Source organism: Podarcis bocagei (genome assembly GCF_964188305.1).
Source record: "Podarcis bocagei genome assembly, chromosome: 13".
Lineage (NCBI taxonomy): Eukaryota > Metazoa > Chordata > Lepidosauria > Squamata > Lacertidae > Podarcis > Podarcis bocagei.
In genome coordinates this window covers 14,249,963-14,268,133 of record NC_138138.1, presented here as the reverse complement: position 1 = coordinate 14,268,133, position 18,171 = coordinate 14,249,963, and the positions used below count along the sequence as shown (strand labels likewise).

The following is an 18,171-nucleotide window of genomic DNA, read 5'->3' as shown; positions in this document are numbered from 1 at the left end:
GACCCGTCCGCAAGGCTACACTGTCATTCTTGAGATGGGGAAGAAAGAACTTGCACCCAGGACTCGTGTACTAAGTGTGGCAGCACTGTGGCTTTTTATAGTCCCAACAAACCAGAGGAAACCAAAATTTCCCCAGGGTTGGAAAAGTCGCCCTGCAGCCTCAGAAGACATCACAGCCCTTGGTGCCTTTCAGTCTGCTGCCAGAAGAGTTGTGCCATGTGTGTCAGAGAGAGGATTGTTCTGGGTGTTTGAGCTTTAGCCCCCAGTAGCTCCCGGCCAAGAATTCCCGTTGTATATTTCATCTTAACCCTAAACGCTTCCAGCATCGAATTTGCCTTTCCCATAACCTCAGAGAGCTGACATTTGTCGGTGAGCATCCTGTTATGACCAAGGCCTCTTTCCTGGATAGATGTGACCTCTTTGGATCTCATCCAGCCTCGACGTGAAATTGAGGGATATATATATATATATATATATATATATATATATATATATATATATTGCGCTTATTCCAGTTCCATCTCCTCTCTAGGCCAAGGACCTGCCGACCTTCAAGGACAACGACTTTCTGAACGAAGGCCAAAAGCTCCACGTTGGAGAGGAAAGCAAAAAGAACTTTTTGGAGAAGTTGAAGCGAGACGTCGAGGTAGGGTTTGCTGAGCAAAAATGCAAATGAGCAGAAAGCTTGTCCACAAACCTGGATAGGATAGATGGGGGACCTTTGCAGACTCATTTCACCCCTGTAAGTTAGAATGCTTATGGACATGAAGTACCATATATATTCGAGTATAAGCCGACTTTTCCAGCACATTTTCTATGCTGAAAAAGCCCCCCCTCGGCTTATACTCGAGTGAGGCAGGTGGCGGAGGGACGAGCAGCCCGAAAGGAGCCCTTTCAGGCTGCTTGTTCTTCCTCCGCCACTGCCGCCACCAGGTTTGTGGTGTGGTCAACCAGCTTCTACTCGATTCAATAAGTTTTCCCAGGTTTTTGTGTTAAAATTAGGTGCCTCGGATTATATTTGGGTCAGCTTATACTCTAGTATATACGGTATGCTTGAATGAGAGCTTTGAGTGAGGCCAGAGTGCCCACTCACCCAGGGTATCATTTGCTCTATCTTCCCAAGCGTTTGGTACTTAGGCTCAGAGGTGGACAAGTGCCTTCGGCTGGTGATTAAATTGCCTGACAGCAGGATGACTGAAAGCCAATAGTCAGGAGCGCAGAAGGTAGATGCAGTGGCCTCCCTCAAGGGCAAATTGCCCGGGCTGGACAGAGGCAGGAGTTTTGTATCAGCCAGTCAGTGGCACTGGATTGGTTATCTGGTGTCACCTGACTTCCCAGACATAAGAGGATTGTGGGCTGTTGTGCGACTGTTCCAGCCAGAACCGTGTGTGCAGTCCTGACCAGGTGGCAACAAGAACTCTGTTTTTGATGCACCGGTTTGATCCTGGCAGCTCCTGATGGCATGATTATCTGCCTCTTTCCTGTCAGCCTCCTCTGGGTTCTAATAACTGCCCGTCCTCTGCACTCCCGGTAGGATTGGGCCAACACAAAAACGCGGCACAATCGCCTGACTTCAAAGAGGTGAAGCCCAGCCTCTCCTCTGAGTTTGCCTCCTTCCAAACAGGAAGGCAATTTCCACCCTGGAAGTGTGTGTGTGTGTGTGTACACACACACACACTTCCAGGGTGGAAATTGCCTCCACGCACCACTTTTCTGTGTGAGTCGCTGGCCTGGGAATGCTTAGGCCTGGGAATGAATATATATATATAAAGGAACCCCTGACCATTAGGTTCAGTCGTGACCGACTCTGGGGTTGCGGCGCTCATCTCGCTTTACTGGCCGAGGGAGCCAGCGTACAGCTTCCGGGTCATGTGGCCAGCATGACTAAGCCGCTTCTGGCGAGCCAGAGCAGCACACGGAAACGTCGTTTACCTTCCCGCTGGAGCAGTACCTATTTATCTACTTGCACTTTGAGGTGCTTTTGAACTGCTAGGTTGGCAGGAGCAGGGACCGAGCAACAGGAGCTCATTCCGTCGCAGGGATTCGAACCACCGACTTTCTGATCGGCAAGTCCTAGGCTCTGTGGTTTAACCCGCAGCGCCACCCGTATCCCTATATATATGTGGTGAACGAAGTGTTCCTCCAGTCTTAATTCCAGAATAAATTTTGCCTTTGTCATTTGCTGGTATGAAGAATGGGGGCTTTTGGAGCAAAAGGGTGGGTATGGTAGATACGTTCTGAATTGATTCTAGAGAGCGAAAACAGGACAGAAGGAAGGATTAGGAAGAACGGAAATGTACAGGAGAATGCAGGAGTCCAGGGTAAGAGGTCTAGAGTCTTGAAGCTGATGCAGGGAGTTTGAAAAGGATCATAGCTTGAGATCAGAGCAGCCGGAGACAGAGAGAGAGAGACTGTCTTTCTGTTGGCTTCCAGTTTCTCGCTCAGCTGAAGATCATGGATTACAGTTTGCTGGTGGGGATTCACGACGTGGACCGTGCTGAGCAAGAGGAGATGGAAGTTGAGGACCGGGCAGAAGACGAAGAATGCGAGAACGACGGCATTGGTGGGAACCCCATTGGCTCTTACGGGACCCCACCTGACAGTCCAGGCAACCTTCTCAACTTCCCCCGGTTTTTTGGGCCTGGGGAGTTTGATCCCTCCGTGGATGTCTACGCTATGAAAAGCCATGAAAGTGAGTGTGTGGGTTCGGTGTGGGTGAATAGGGTGGAAAGGAGGAGATGGGAAGCCCGGTCTAAAGTCCTCTGGATGGAAGCCAGAGTGTTGTGCTGATAGGTTCCCGGACCACAGGCATTTTGCAACAAAATTATATCTGAAGTATATCTGAAGCAGCGTCTCCACCCCCATCGTTCTACCTGGACACTGAGGTCCATCTCCGAGGGCCTTCTGGCGGTTCCCTCACTGCGAGAAGCCAAGTTACAGGGAACCAGGCAGAGGGCCTTCTCGGTAGTGGCGCCTGCCTTGTGGAACGCCCTCCCACCAGATGTCAAAGAGAACAACAACTACCAGACTTTTAGAAGACATCTGAAGGCAGCCCTCTTTAGGGAAGCTTTTAATGTTTGATGTATTACAGTATTTTAATATTTTTTTGGAAGCCGCTCAGAGTGGCTGGGGAAGCCCAGCCAGATGGGCGGGGTATAAATAATAAATTATTATTATTATTTATTATTAAAATTGTGGCTGGCTAGTTGAATGAAATTAAAATAATCTGAAATACCTCTCGCGGTGTTTCTCAAACTTGGGTCCCCAGCTGCTGTTGGACTACAACGCCTATCATCCCTGATCACTGGTCCTGCCTGCTAGGGATGATGGGAATTGTAGTCCAACAACAGTTGGGGACCCAAGTATGAGAAGCACCTCTCTTGGGTGTCCCGAGACCCTTGTCTCCCTGAACCACCATCACCCAACCACCGAAGCTTCCTTGCCTGCCTACTCTTTCCGTCCCAATGCAAGACAGCTTGCACCAAACCTTAGCTGTGTACACATTGCCCTCTTAAAACATAGTGTGATAATTTCCCCCCTTTGCATTTCGTATCACATTTGCACATCATTGTATGCATCAATACAGTTTGACACATTTCCAAGTTGTCTGCTGTCTGTCCACACCAGTGGGGAGAGAGGACGCATGGATGCCTTCCTATGGAATCAGATTCAAACTGGTTCCAAGGGAAAATGCATCAGAATATAGTATTTCTCAGAAATCTACAGGATAGATATGGATTGTGGCTAACACCATCATCATCATCTTCTTCATCATCATTTATTATTTATACCCCTCCCACCTGGCTGGGTTTCCCCAGCCACTCTGGGCAGCTCCCAACAGAATATTAAAAACATGACAAAACATCGAACATTAAACACTTCCCTAAACAGGGCTGCCTTCAGATGTCTTCTAAAAGTCAGATTGTTGTTTATTTCCTTGACATCTGACGGGAAGGCGTTCCACAAGGCGGGAACCACTACTGAGGAAGCCCTGTGCCTGGTTCCCTGCAACCTCACTTCTTGCAATGAGGGAACTGCCAGAAGGCCCTCGGAGCTGGACCTCAATGTCCGGGCTGAACGATGGGGGTGGAGACGCTCCTTCAGGTACACTGGGCCGAGGCCGTTTAGGGCTTTAAAGGTCAGCACCAGCACTTTGAATTGTTCTCGGAAACGTACTGAGAGCCAATGTAGGTCTTTTAGGACCAGTGTTATGTGGTCTTGGCGGCTGCTCCCAGTCACCAGTCTAGCTGCCGCATTCTGGATTAGTTGTAGTTTCCGAGTCACCTTCAAAGGTAGCCCCACGTAGAGCATGTTGCGGAAGTTCAAGCCAGGAGATAACCAGAGCATGCACCACTCTGGCGAGACAGTGCGCAGACAGGTAAGGTCTCAGCCTGCGTACCATACTGTGTACATGTCTTCACAAAGCAGTGATGGGAATGCACTGGATAGGAAGCAGATTTTATGTGTGTGTATGTGTACACAGCCCTGACTTTCCCCAGCAATGTGCAACCACAGCGGGGATCATTGGGTCTGTTTTTGGGCACACTTGCAGTGCCCATGGATCACTCGTAAGGCCCAGCAGGTCTGGCCAGTGTCCTGAATAAACCAGACTGTGGCCTAGACTGTGTCCCAAAATCCTTTGAAATGCACACAGGTTTCTGTTCATTATGGGTTCCCTAAAAATTGGAAAATCGCTAATCTTCATAACATGATAATTCCGTGGAGAGAACTCCTGTCTCTTAACAGCTGTTGGTCTCTGTTAGGTGTGTCTGAGCAATACTTGCTTTTCATTCCCTTATTATTGTGGTCCTTTCTCTTGCTCCACCCCTCCAGTCGAAAGCCAGGGGGGCTGGTGCATTGGCAGTGGGAAGGCCCTTTTCTGGGGGCGGTGGGAATCAAATCAACTGCCAATCAAGCATCATGAAGACAATTGGAGAGGCGCTCTGCAGATGCTCAGAGCAGCTGCTGACTTCTGGTCATGCTCTGCCACATTGAGATTGTCAGCAAGATACTACAGTCACCCCCCCCCCCATTTGCATCTGTTGGGCTGGAAAGGTGGCCTCAACTCACAGATCTAACCACAAAAACATTTGGTCATACTTGAACTGCGCTTGCTAGCCAAAGAGTAGGCAGCCTGCCCTAAATATGACTCTTTGCCTGGACTAACCAGTTTCTCTCTCTCTCTCCCTCTCTCATTGTAATCAGGTGCCCCTAAAAAGGAGGTCTATTTCATGGCCATTATAGATATCCTCACACCGTATGACACAAAGAAAAAAGCGGCGCACGCTGCCAAAACTGTGAAACACGGGGTAAGACAAATCCATTCCTTTTGCTCGTTCAAACCTATTGCTGGAAAATTTCATGGAATGCAATTCTAGTGTTGGGGGGGGGCATTTTTCTCCCGTCTTTATCAATTAAAGAAGTTGTGTCTGTCATTTACCGTATTTTTCACTCTATAGGACGCACTTTTTCCCCTCCAAAAATGAAGGGGAAATGTGTGTGCGTCCTATGGAGCGAATGCAGGCTCCTTGGCTTCAGCGATAGCAATGCGAAGCCTCCGAAAAGCAGAGATAGTGCTTCCTCCACGCTCCAGAGGCTTGGCGTTGCTTTCACTGAAGCCTGGAGAGCGAGAGGGGTCGGTGCGCACGAACCCCTCTCGCTCTCCAGGCTTCAGGGATAGCTGCCTGAAGCCTTCGGAGTGCAGCGCGAGTTCCTGCTGCGCTCCGCAGGCTTCAGGTTCCTTTTGCTGAAGCCGGGAGAGCAAGACTTTCCTGGCTTCAGCAAAAGGAACCTGAAGCCTGCGGGAACTTGCGCTGCGCTCCAAAGGCTTCAGGGATCTTCCCCCCACCCCCAGCCCCACAAGCTCAGGGGGCAGCGGGAAGGCTGCGCGCAGCCTTTGCGCTGTTCCCCGACCTGCTCTTTGGGGCTGGCGGTGGGGGAAAGCAGCACTTCCCCCCGCCAGCCCCAAAGAGAGGTCTAAAGGAACGTGAAGCCTCCGGAGTCCAGCGGGAACTCCCACTGCGCTCCAGAGGCTTCGAGTTGCCTTCACTGAAGCCTGGAGAGTGAGAGGGGTCAGTGCGCACCGACCCCTCTTGCTCTCCAGGCTTCCAAGGTAGCTGCCTGAAACCTCCAGAGCGCAGCAGGAACTGGCTTTGGGCGAATACACCTTGAACGCACCTTGTTTTAGAGGGGGGAGAACAAGGAAAAAAATTCTCCCCCTCTTTGCGCAGTGCCTCTTCAGCGAAGCGGGAGGAGAAATGGAAGGGGCTCCGTTTCTCCTGCCGCTTCGCTGAAGGGGCGCTGAGCAGAGAGGGGGAGATTTTTTTCCCCTTCCCCCTCTAAAACAAGGTACGTCCTATGGTCGGGTGCGTCCTATAGAGCGAAAAATACGGTAACTTCTATGCAGTATTGATCTGGAGTAGATTCCAATGTATAGCTAGCAGAGTAACAACTTAAACACGTTGCAGGATTCCCAAAGAGACCAGAGGCATTTCATGCAGCAGAGCTTTACTGCTACTGAAGGCAAAGAAGCAGACTGGTCACAAATCCAATACATTCAGGATTGGCACTGTCCATAAGAAATCCAGTTGCAGCAGACTTAACTTAAACTTAACAATAACTTGTAATAAGTCTAAACCAGGTGCTGGCAGCCTAAGGCCCATGGGCCAAAAACGGCCAACGGAGGTCATTTAACCAGCCTACGAGCTGCCCCCGAACTGACTGCTCAGTGAGCCCCCACGTGCTGTGCTAAACCGGTGTGGCTCGGGGCCTTTCCTCCGCGGTTCTGGAAATCACTTTTGCGCATGCCCAGATGCCGGAAATTGCTTCTGCGCAGGCGCAATTTTTGGCATCTGGGCATGCATGCGCAGAAGCGATTCCCAGCGTCATGCTGCGCTGACCGGCCCATGGAGGATCTCCGCAGGAGTGATCTGGCCCATGCCGGCCCCTGGTCTAAACCTGAACGCTGCATACAGAACGCCACACCGAAAAGAAAGAGAAACAGAAAGAGAGAAACCCGGGCCTCAAAAATAAAAATGCAAAATAAATAGCAAAAAAACCCAAAGCGCCAAATACTGTGGTACCTTGGTTCTCGAACTTAATCCATTCCGGAAGTCTGTTTGACTTCTGAAATGTTCAAAAACCAAGGCGCGGCTTCTGATTGGTGCAGGCGCCCCAGAAACAATAGCCAACAGCCACATCAGGTGTTCGCCTTCCGAAAAACGTTTGAAAACTGGAGCACTTACTTCCAGGTTTTCAGTGTTTGGGAACCAAGGCGTTTGAGAACCAAGGTACCACTGTACCTAATTGCGACCTGCTTGCCTAGTCATTCCTACTACGGAGTTTGCCCTTTTCATGTTCAGTGAAGTGCTCCCAAGAGTGCTTCCTTCCTTGCCTGCAATTGGCCTGTTTGCGCCCTGTTAATCAGGGTAGGTGTGGCGTTTGGATTTTTCAAACCACAGGGGTTGCAGAAACATCAAGACTAAACGAGTGATGTGTTCAATAAATGTTTGCTAGTTCTACCACTAACCTTCCTTGTACTGTGGGGGCTGTTGTGCTGTCTTCTGAGCCCCACCCATAGGTCAAGGCTAATCTCTGTAGAGCAGCGGTTCACAACCTGTGGGTCCCCAGATGTTGTTGGACTACAACTCCCATCACCCCTAGCTAGCAAAGCCAGAGCTCAGGGATGATGGGAGTTGTAGTCCAACAACGTCTGGGGACCCACAGGTTGAGAAAGGCTGCCGTAGAGGAAGGGGTTGGCATACCAGGACCTTGTGGGCAGTGGCAGAGGAAGCCAATCGGGTGCCTGGGGCGGTGCGCATGCCCTGTGCTCAGGGGCGGGGCCAGCCGCCTCTGGGGGCGGGCCAAGCTGGGGCAGGACATTCCGCAAGGCCGCCAAGGAGTCTGCCTGCCTCCTCCCATTCAGCCACCCTACAGCTGAGGGGGAGGCAGCAGGCAGACTGTTTAGGGCAGAGCAGAGCCCATGGGCACCCAAGCCACCACGTCACTCCCACGAGAGACGCATTGCTCAGTCGCGCTGCAGGCACCGCGGTGAGTGCTGCCCAGCAGTTTGTCACCCCGCCCCCAGTGGTGACACCCGGGGCGGCCTGCCCCCACCTCCCCCCTCTTCCTCCGCCCCTGCTTGTGGGCCTTTGTAGGTGTGCCTGTGAGCGCCATCTTGGTGACCCGCGGCCTGGGCCCCATCTTCCAGCTGAGCATTCATTTTCGCTAGTCTCCCATGGGTATTCCTGCCCAGAGCTCACAGAGGAGGTGATTAGATAGCATGCCTGCAACTGAACACGTTTGAGGAAGCAAAACTCCAGTTTCTTTCCGTGGGTGATTGATGTGGGTCAGTGGGGGGGGGGGAATTAGGGATCAGGCAAAAATATTCCCCCAGGTCTTTAGCTAATTATACAATTTACGGCCTTTAAATTGTGTACGTGTGGCAGGAGTTACCGGTTTCATTCGTTACTATGTTGTATATTTTTGTGTTTTTGTATTACAAGTCGCCCTGCGATCCTCTGATAAAGGGCCGTATAGAAATTAAACAAGCAAGCAAATAAATTGCTAGTCTTCCAGACTCTCTTTAAAATAATAATATTTTATCCCTTTTTTCCATATACAGTGGTGCCTCGCAAGACGAAATTAATTCGTTCCGCAATTCTCTTCGTCTTGCGGGTTTTTCGTCTTGCGATGCACGGTTTCCCATAGGAATGCATTGAAAATCAATTAATGCGTTCCTAGGGAAACCGCCTTCAGACCAGGTCCGGGGACAGTCTGTCCCCGGACCTCTTCTGAAGGCTGGGGGGGGGGGACAAGGGCTTTTCTTCCCACCCCCAGCATTTTTAAAAACCCTGGGACAGCGGAGGACTTCTCCGCTGTCCGGGCGATCTTAAAATGCTGGCGGGCGGCATTTTAAAATCGCCCCGGACAGCGGAGGACTTCTCCGCTGTCCGGGGCGATTTAAAAGCCCCTGGGAAGGCAGGCAGGGGGGAGCAAAGACTTTCGCCCCCTGCCCGCCTTCAGAAGGTGTTCCCACCCCCCCGCCCGGCTTCGCAGCAGCGCTACGAAGCCCGGCAGCTGGGGCAGCTGTTCCCGCCCCACCTCCCCCCTTCGGAACATCGTTCCGAAGTGGGGCGGCTGGGGCAGCTGTTCCCGCCCCACCTCCCCCCTTCGGAACAGCGTTCGGAAGTGGGGCGGATGGGGCAGCTGTTCCCGCCCCACCTCCCCCCTTCGGAACATCGTTCCGAAGTGGGGCGGCTGGGGCAGCTGTTCCCGCCCCACCTCCCCCCTTCGGAACAGCGTTCCGAAGTGGGGCGGATGGGGCAGCTGTTCCCGCCCCCCTCCCCCCTTCGGAACATCGTTCCGAAGTGGGGCGGATGGGGCAGCTGTTCCCGCCCCACCTCCCCACTTCGGAACAGCGTTCCGAAGTGGGGCGGATGGTGCAGCTGTTCCCGCCCCACCTCCCCCCTTCGGAACATCGTTCCGAAGTGGGGCGGATGGGGCAGCTGTTCCCGCCCCACCTCCCCCCTTCGGAACATCGTTCCGAAGAGGGGCGGCTGGGGCAGCTGTTCCCGCCCCACCCCCACACTTCGGAACATCGTTCCGAAGTGGGGCGGATGGGGCAGCTGTTCCCGCCCCACCTCCCCCCTTCGGAACATCGTTCCGAAGTGGGGCGGCTGGGGCAGATGTTCCCGCCCCCCCTCCCCCCTTCGGAACATCGTTCCGAAGTGGGGCGGATGGGGCAGCTGTTCCCGCCCCCCCTCCCCCCTTCGGAACATCGTTCCGAAGTGGGGCGGATGGGGCAGATGTTCCCGCCCCCCCTCCCCCCTTCGGAACATCGTTCCGAAGTGGGGCGGCTGGGGCAGCTGTTCCCGCCCCACCTCCCCCCTTCGGAACATCGTTCCGAAGTGGGGCGGCTGGGGCAGCTGTTCCCGCCCCACCTCCCCCCTTCGGAGCATCGTTCCGAAGTGGGGCGGATGGGGCAGCTGTTCCCGCCCCACCTCCCCCCTTCGGAACATCGTTCCGAAGAGGGGCGGCTGGGGCAGTTGTTCCCGCCCCACCCCCACACTTCGGAACATCGTTCCGAAGTGGGGCGGATGGGGCAGCTGTTCCCGCCCCACCTCCCCCCTTCAGAACATCGTTCCGAAGTGGGGCGGCTGGGGCAGCTGTTCCCGCCCCCCCTCCCCCCTTCGGAACATCGTTCCGAAGTGGGGCGGATGGGGCAGCTGTTCCCGCCCCACCTCCCCACTTCGGAACAGCGTTCCGAAGTGGGGCGGATGGGGCAGCTGTTCCCGCCCCACCTCCCCCCTTCGGAACATCGTTCCGAAGTGGGGCGGATGGGGCAGCTGTTCCCGCCCCACCTCCCCCCTTCGGAACATCGTTCCGAAGTGGGGCGGATGGGGCAGCTGTTCCCGCCCCACCTCCCCACTTCGGAACAGCGTTCCGAAGTGGGGCGGATGGGGCAGCTGTTCCCGCCCCACCTCCCCCCTTCGGAACATCGTTCCGAAGTGGGGCGGATGGGGCAGCTGTTCCCGCCCCCCCCCTTCGGAACATCGTTCCGAAGTGGGGCGGCTGGGGCAGATGTTCCCGCCCCACCTCCCCACTTCGGAACATCGTTTTAAAATGCTGGGGGTCGGCAGCGAACGCTCCCGACCCCCAGCATTTTAAAACCTCCCCGGGACAGAGACTTCTCTGCTGTCCCTTGGAGATTTTAAAATGCTGGGGGTCGGCAGCGAACGCTTCGCTCCCGCCCGCCAGCATTTTAAGATCGCCCGGGGCAGGTGGGGGGAAGGCAGGCGGGGGGGAGCAAAGACTTTTGCCCCCCGCCGGCCTTCAGAAGAGGTCCTCTTCTGAAGGCCGGCTGTGGGCGAAAGTCTTTGCTCCCGACCGCCAGCATTTCCCTATGGGCTTTCGTCTTGCGATGCAAGCCCATAGGGAAATTCGTCTTGCGAAGCGCCTCCAAAACAGAAAACCCTTTCGTCTTGCGGGTTTTCCGTCTTGCGAGGCATTCGTCTTGCGGGGTACCACTGTAGAAAGTTACATTTGTTATAACAGTTCTATTCCAGTTCCACAAAACTGGGGACTTCCAGCTTCCAAACTCTCAAAGAGATGCACGTTTGGTGGCAATGTAGAATTTGCTTTAGCGCCAACCCTTGTCCGTGAAGGAGGTTTCATTGCTTTAATCTGTTTTGTTTTCCAGGCCGGAGCAGAGATTTCCACAGTCAATCCAGAGCAGTATTCGAAACGCTTCAACGAATTTATGTCCAATATCCTGACATAGTTGCCTTCCCATCCTTGGCAAAAAAAAAAAAACAGAGGGAGAAGACAAAGTGGGGGTGGGTGCAGGATGTGACTTCCAGGGCAACAGGAATGCACCCCCACTCTGCCGGGGTGTGATGTTCAGTGAATGTGCGATAACCGTGTGACCTAGCAGAAAACTAACTCATAGCTGTAGGCCTCCAAATACTCCGCTTGACCTGGTGGAAAAGTGGAGGTTTCTCTCTCTCTCTCTCTTCCTCTCTCTCTCTCTTTCTCTCTCTCTCTCTTTGGTTGCGAAAAAATCCAAACATAAACCTGAGGAATTACCTTTGAAGAGTATCACCGTCTCCTGAAGGTCAGACGCAAATGTGAATAAATAGCAGAAACTTCCACAGACGTTTGTCCCTTCGATTGGAACTGCTTTTCTTCACTCCGAGCGAGAAAAAACAAACAAACCTCTTGTTGCTTCTTTCTCTAAGAACTGGATGGGAATAACCGTTTGCCGTTTGGAGGGGAAACTGTTACAGCGATGTGCAAAAGCCATTTTAAGTCAATTGAAACAGAGAACTTTCCCCTTTGGGTTACATTTCCCCATTATTATTATTATTTTGCACCAATGTTCATTTCAAAAGAGATGGGGTGGAATACGATGGCAAGTTGGCTGCTTAAAAAACCACGCAAGTCAATGGGAGGAAAGCAGTTACAGGAGAATTCTTACACCTGTCATTCTGGAGCACGACGAAGGCCCTTGGCGAAGAGACTGACTCCGAAGGGGGTGCGGCAACATTAAATCATTCTCTGGACGAGTTGCAAAGACATTTCTTTTGGAGCGCCTGGACTCAGTTGCCTCTGTAACATAACTGATGTTCTGCCAGTGTTAAGCTAATCATGGTTCAGCCAACTTTTTAATCCCTGGATCCGGTTGCGAATCCCATAAGACGGTGCTTGCCTTGAGAAGGCCGCCACTTTTTAAAGCAGCGTATTGTGTTGTGAATCAGTGTGTTGGAAATCTGTCTCCCTGGAGTTTTGGGAAGAACATGATCCTAGAACGTAGGGGGAAAAACATTATAAATCGATGCAGCTGACTGTTCCGTAACCACTAAGATAGACTGTCTGTGAGCTAGGACAGAACGTTGGAATAATTTGTGCTAGGTCGGTTTTCTTCAAGAAAGCAAACTGTTCTTGCCCCATTTGAATTGCAACTTTCCCCCCTCTTACGTCTGCAGACAGTAACGTTGGATTGAACAGCCACGCTTGTTGAAACTGCCGAAGATTTGGAATGCAACGCATTGATTCCATGTTTTAAATCTTATGTGGGGTGGGGTGGGGAGGGGGGGTTGTTTGTGGGTTGGTTTCTTTTTTAAGATGGATATAACAGTTTTTGAGCCGTCACCTTGCAATCAAGACACTTTGCTTACTCTGCCTTGAAACTGTTTCTCACATAGGCCTTTCTTACCCTGAATGTGGTTGTTGGGGAGTTTGTGTCTTGTGCTGTGTAGTATAGTTCTTGATTTGTGGATTCTGTCTTGTTGAGAATGTGGTGAATGTTTTCTTTCCTTCTTTCCCCGTTCCCTTGTAGTATATGCCCCTTCTTCTCTGATGGGATCCCCCACCCTCGCCTGATTAAAAAGAAAATTGATTCCACAATTGTAAAGACCTAGAAAGTTTTGCAAAACTTGAAAATTGTGGAGTATGCTGTAAATAGATTGAGGTTTCTTAAAAGCCTAAATGAAACCTTGCATTAGGAATAGGATAAGAAAGTCCCTCCTCTTCTCACTTGTGACTTTAATTTATCAGATCAGCTGCAACTGTCTGCTATGTTGTAAGCATCGTGGGGCAGATCTACACTTGTCATTTATAATGTTAAAAACGTGTTATTGAAATGTGACACCAGAGGGCACTGCAGAGCAGAACTCCACCGGCAATGGGAAACTGCCATTAAGAATTATAGATTGTTTTATTTATAGAAGATCAGTGTAGATCCAGCCCAGCTGACTACAACTGGTTGTGAATATGTGAGCATACTTTTCAGAGTGGGAATGGGGATGTCGGCAGGTTGTAAATGCTTTGAAAGCTTTGAAAGATCACCTTTCTTCTCTAGAAGCATGCTCTCGAAATCCATTGTGAAATAAGAGCATACAGCCTGGGAAGGTTCTCCACTCTTGGATCCATTTCTTGGGCGCTTGCATCTCGACTCTTAAAAGCCATTTCACCCTACTTTCCGCTAGGTTGCCATTAGAAATACGCAAGCATCCGCGCCAAACACTGGTGACGATATTCCTACCAACGTCTGTCCTTTTCGAAGCTTGGCAGTCCAGCTGGCCCTGGGGTGGGGGCAGATTGGATACATTTCCTGGTCATGCTGGGACCCGATCCAAAGGCCCATCTAGCCCAGCTTCCTGTTTCTCACAGTTGCCAACCAACCAAATGCTCCTGGGAAGCCTGGCAGGAGGACACGAGCCCTCTCTTGCTTGTGTGCCCCAGCAACAGGCACCTGGAGGCTTCCTGCCTCCGATAACCAGAGGCCATATCTAGCCCATCATGGCCTAAATATTCAGTCTATCAAACTCGATCGGTATACGGAAGCAGGCTCCCACACGCATGGAATGACCGTCCTGGTCGCTCAAGGCACACTTCTTTTTTTTTAAGTATCTGTGGCCCAACCTGTCTTTCTGCCTTTGTCTCTTCCCATTGCATTCCCATTGACCTTCTCTCTTCTGCCCCTGCCCCCCCCCCGAAAATCCCTTGCTCTCAAACATCTTGGTCAGTTCTGTTCTCATCTAATTTGCTTGAAGCTCCCTCCTTCAACACAACCTTGCTAATAATAATAATAATAATAATAATAATAATTTATTATTTATACCCCTCCCATCTGGCTGGGTTTCCCCAGCCACTCTGGGCGGCTTCCAACAGAACATTAAAATACAATAACCTATTAAACATTAAAAGCTTCCCTAAACAAGGCTGCCTTCAGGTGTCTTCTAAGAGTCTGGTAGTTGTTTTTCTCTTTGACATCTGGTGGGAGGGTGTTTCACAGGGCGGGTGCCACTACCAAGAAGGCCCTCTGCCTGGTTCCCTGTAACAGTACCACCTCTCCCTCCCTCTCTCTCTCTCTTTCTCTTTCTCCCAGTCTCCCTTCAGAAGCCAATTCCTTTGGCTTGATAAACCCCTTCATTCTCTTGTAAGGTGAGGAATGTGATCCATGGATATGGGTTGTGTCTGCCCACCTCTCCACTGACAAAAAGCAAAAATCTTTCAGAGAATACACCCTCGGGGGCTGAGACAATCCCCTCCGGTTCATCCCTAGCCCAGCTAAAGCCTGAGTAACATAGTCATTTCCATATCTTGCTAGCCTTACTTTCTCCCTGCAGTCATCCTTTTGATCGTATGCCCTGGGGGGGAAAGCACTGACATTTCTTTTTCCTGTCAAAGCCCATGAGCATATACATTGCTCTTTAAAATAAGCATGCATCTCCCATTTGGAGTGAGTGCAGGCAGCCAGTTACTCCTCTAACCATGCAAGCCACCCCACTGGTATCTGGGGTCTCCTAAGTGTCACTCACCTGTAGGCAAAACTGCAAGCCATTTATTGGGTGCTGTTTGGAGACCTAAATATGAGAAGTCTTAAGCCCAAAGAGCTTTCCAGGGGGAGTTATGAGCAGGTGCTAGGTGACTTATCCAAGTTTCTCCACTCTGAACCTCTCACTAACGCCCTTTCCTGCGCCAACCTCTTTGTTGAGACCGTTTACCTTCACTTCTCCTAAATTTATTTTCTGCTCCATGGCTATGAAGCCCCTGTCTGTTTTTGGCTTCCTGCCAACCCCCAACACTCTGCCTCTTCTCCCTAATCGCACCCCACCAGCAAACTTTTCCTCCCGCTCTCGTAGCTGTAGCCTTCTGCTGTGTCCCTCACCCGGTCCACTTTAACCTCCCCTTTTTGTCTCTTCTGCAAGTCCCACTTCAGCAAAGCTTCTCCCCATTCATTCTCGCCCCCAACTACCAAACCCTACTCTAAGTATGGAGCCTCTCAGCTCTGCTCCCAACCACTGCATGTAGATGAGGACGCGGTCAGGTCTGCAACTCTTCTGCATATTGCACCAGATTAACTGTTGGCTGTTAATGTGGAGCCTTTGGAGAGAATTCCTGGGCTCAACAGGACGGTTGTGTGGCTGGCCTTGTCTCCTCTTCTGCTAATGTTGGGTTTGATTGACAGGTCAAGGGCAGTTGGGTTTTCCCTTCCTCACAAAGCTTTTCCGTTAGATTTGCCTCCCCACAGACCTCCCCTCCAATCTAAGAGATAGAAATCTTGCAAACAGGTGAAACCAGGGGAGGAGACTTGAGAGCTCCATCATGCTGGTCTGATTCTGGCCCACTGCCCATTGCCAATCGTCATCTTCATCTTCTTCCATGCTGGATTAGTATCAAGCACTTCCAAGTTCTTCTTCTGATGAATTTTGGAAGTATATTTTGTGAAATAAGCAGAAAAGTGCACAGTTAGTTCTAGAATGGCAGGATATTTATTGTTCATGGCAGAATTTGAGTCACCATAGTACAGAACTAGATTCCCCCCCCCCCCATGGAACGTCAGATGAACCTAGTAAACATGAATTATGTGTAAAGGATATTCTAATCAAGGCAGTTGCTTTTTTTTGGTGCTGTGGAAGTGCCCCCTGCCATCGTGACTACGATGTGCTGCTGAATTGCAGCTGCTGAACAGTCTTAATTTTCCCCCTTCGATCTTCTCCCCCACTCCATCAAGAACCTTTTGCTTTCCCTCGGATTTTGGTGACCTCTGGGTTTCCTTTTCCCCCGAGCACCGACATTAAAACTGTCTGCATCCATAACCATAAGGAGGCCAGTGTTGTGGTGTATTTAAGTTTTGTTGTGTGGGCCAAGGTGACGGCACTGACGATGCAACTTTGCATCCGCATCAAGGGTGCTTAACATTTTCTCTGGAGTCTATTCTGAAACTTTTGCACTTGCCCTGATGTCCTTTTCTAAGTGTGAGCTGTTTCCACGAAGGGCGCAGCTTGCCTGCACAGCTAGTGGGCTGCTGGCTTACTCTTGAACCTAACAGCCACCGGACACTTCTGTTGTCACTGAGCATTTGAACACCATCTGCGGATTTAGTAGTAGTGATTTATAGGGTCATTTCCCCCCAAGATCCTTAAGGCAGAGAGAAGTGTGGATAAGTGCAAGGTGGAGCGAAACAACATCTGTTTGCCTGGACAGAACGCCCTTTTCAAAAGCCAGCATCGGCCGTAATCGGTCCAGGCAAGGAATTGTAAACAGCCAGCACTTTCCCCCTGAGCAAGAGAGGTCAGCTGAGAGCCATCTTTTTAATCTCACACACACATGCACCACAGAAGCAAAGTATTTTCTAGCTCTTGGAGAACACCTTGGTGGTGCTTTCTCAAAAAAGAGAGCAAAAGGCAGCCAAATTGCAATTTCATTTGGAAGGATCTCTCTCTGTGTGTGTTAGTTCTGCTTCTGTGAACAGTCTCAAGATGCACATTCTCAGCTGGATTGTGCCCAGCCAGAGTACATGCTGTTTCTATCTGCTCTCTTGCCTTGGGTATATGCTCTCTGGTGATGCCAAAGCCTGAACCCTAAGGGGTTAGACATATTTGTTAAGGAATCTATCGGTGGCTACTAGCTACATGGTCCTCATAGTTTAAACCTGCATGCTTTGGTCATCACAAAGGAGAAGATGAGGTCATCTACTCAGGAGAAGAAAATCTTGATGAGAGTTGGTTTCTGTGCAGAGTGAGGGCTTATCCACGCTTAACTTCCTTCCTCTCTTTCCAGGCACAGTCCGCACCTTAAAGCTTTGTGTCTAAGCGCTCGTTTTTCTTCCAGAGCTTTCTCCATGAAAACCTGCTCTTTAAAGTTCAATCGGAGCAAACAGCCATCCGCAGAAAACCAGAATTAACGTTTGCTCTGATTGAGCACTAAAGAGCGAGTTTTTGCGGTGAAAACTCCAGGGCAAAATTAAAAAAAGCAAAACGCTCGGACAAGGAACTTTAAACCACCTGGAAAGAGCGGGGACAAAAGGTAAATTGGATAAGCCTGGTGTTTGACAGTCATTATACACATCCACCCCATGCTAACTTTTAGTGATTTGATGGGAGGTGGGTTATATTCAGGCACTTAGCACTTGAAAAAGATACTGTTGTGGGATTTTTAAGGGCTGGTGGTGGCAACCAAGTTTGTTTAATCATGTCTGCCTCCTTCAAATGTAAAACGGGTTGGGGCGGATCTTAATTGATTATTGCAAAGGTCATGGGTACCACTTTGTGCTCAGTTGTTTCAGCCAGTTGTTTCCAGCACATCTGAGCCAGCCTGGGAACGGTTTATGTTCGTACCCCTTGTTCTTAGGCTCCTGTTATTAAAAACGCACATACACACATACACACACACACACACACTTTGTATGCGAGCGAGACAACCAACAAGCTGCTATGCAGTCTCACTTGGCCCCGAGAATGAAAATCGTAGCGCAGGTCTGCACAGTGTCACCACAGGTAGTTTTTTTTTTAATTGTACGAATTGTAAATGCAGCTCCTGTTTTCCTAGTCAGGGTGAAGGAATCATGAGCCAGTTCCGCTGAGCTACATTTTTTTTAAAAAGCCTGTTTTTTGTGCTGCATATGCAGTGGACTCAAAGGTGTTTTTAAAGATGTATCACAAAAAGTTCAAGTAGCTGGTGACAAAAAAAAGTAAAGAAAAAACAAAAAACGCACCCGTTTCAATTTTCACAACATTTTTTTAAAAATAGAGATTAAAAAGTTCAATGTGCTTATCTGTTTGCTAGAAGAAGTATGAGACACTTAGTGTTTTGAAATGCATGCATGTTAACAAGGTGAAGTCTCCCAGGTGGGACAAGCGAAATAAAATTAAAACTTTGTGTACA

At 50.5% G+C, this 18,171-nt stretch overlaps 1 protein-coding gene across 3 annotated transcripts in view; it reads left to right on the top strand.

The window, feature by feature from the left end:
* PIP4K2B (phosphatidylinositol-5-phosphate 4-kinase type 2 beta) overlaps window positions 1-18,171 on the top strand; it is a 43,289-nt gene extending 25,118 nt beyond the window's left edge. For 2 of the 3 annotated variants that reach the window (XM_081166665.1, XM_081166666.1), the window contains exons 7-10: window positions 533-646; window positions 2,434-2,692; window positions 5,206-5,309; window positions 11,201-18,171. In XM_081166665.1, coding sequence (XP_081022791.1) covers window positions 533-646; window positions 2,434-2,692; window positions 5,206-5,309; window positions 11,201-11,281 — 558 coding nt within the window. In that variant the 3' untranslated portion in view covers window positions 11,282-18,171. The remainder of the gene's footprint in view (window positions 1-532; window positions 647-2,433; window positions 2,693-5,205; window positions 5,310-11,200) is intronic. The other variant, XR_014001285.1, reaches the window with a different exon arrangement.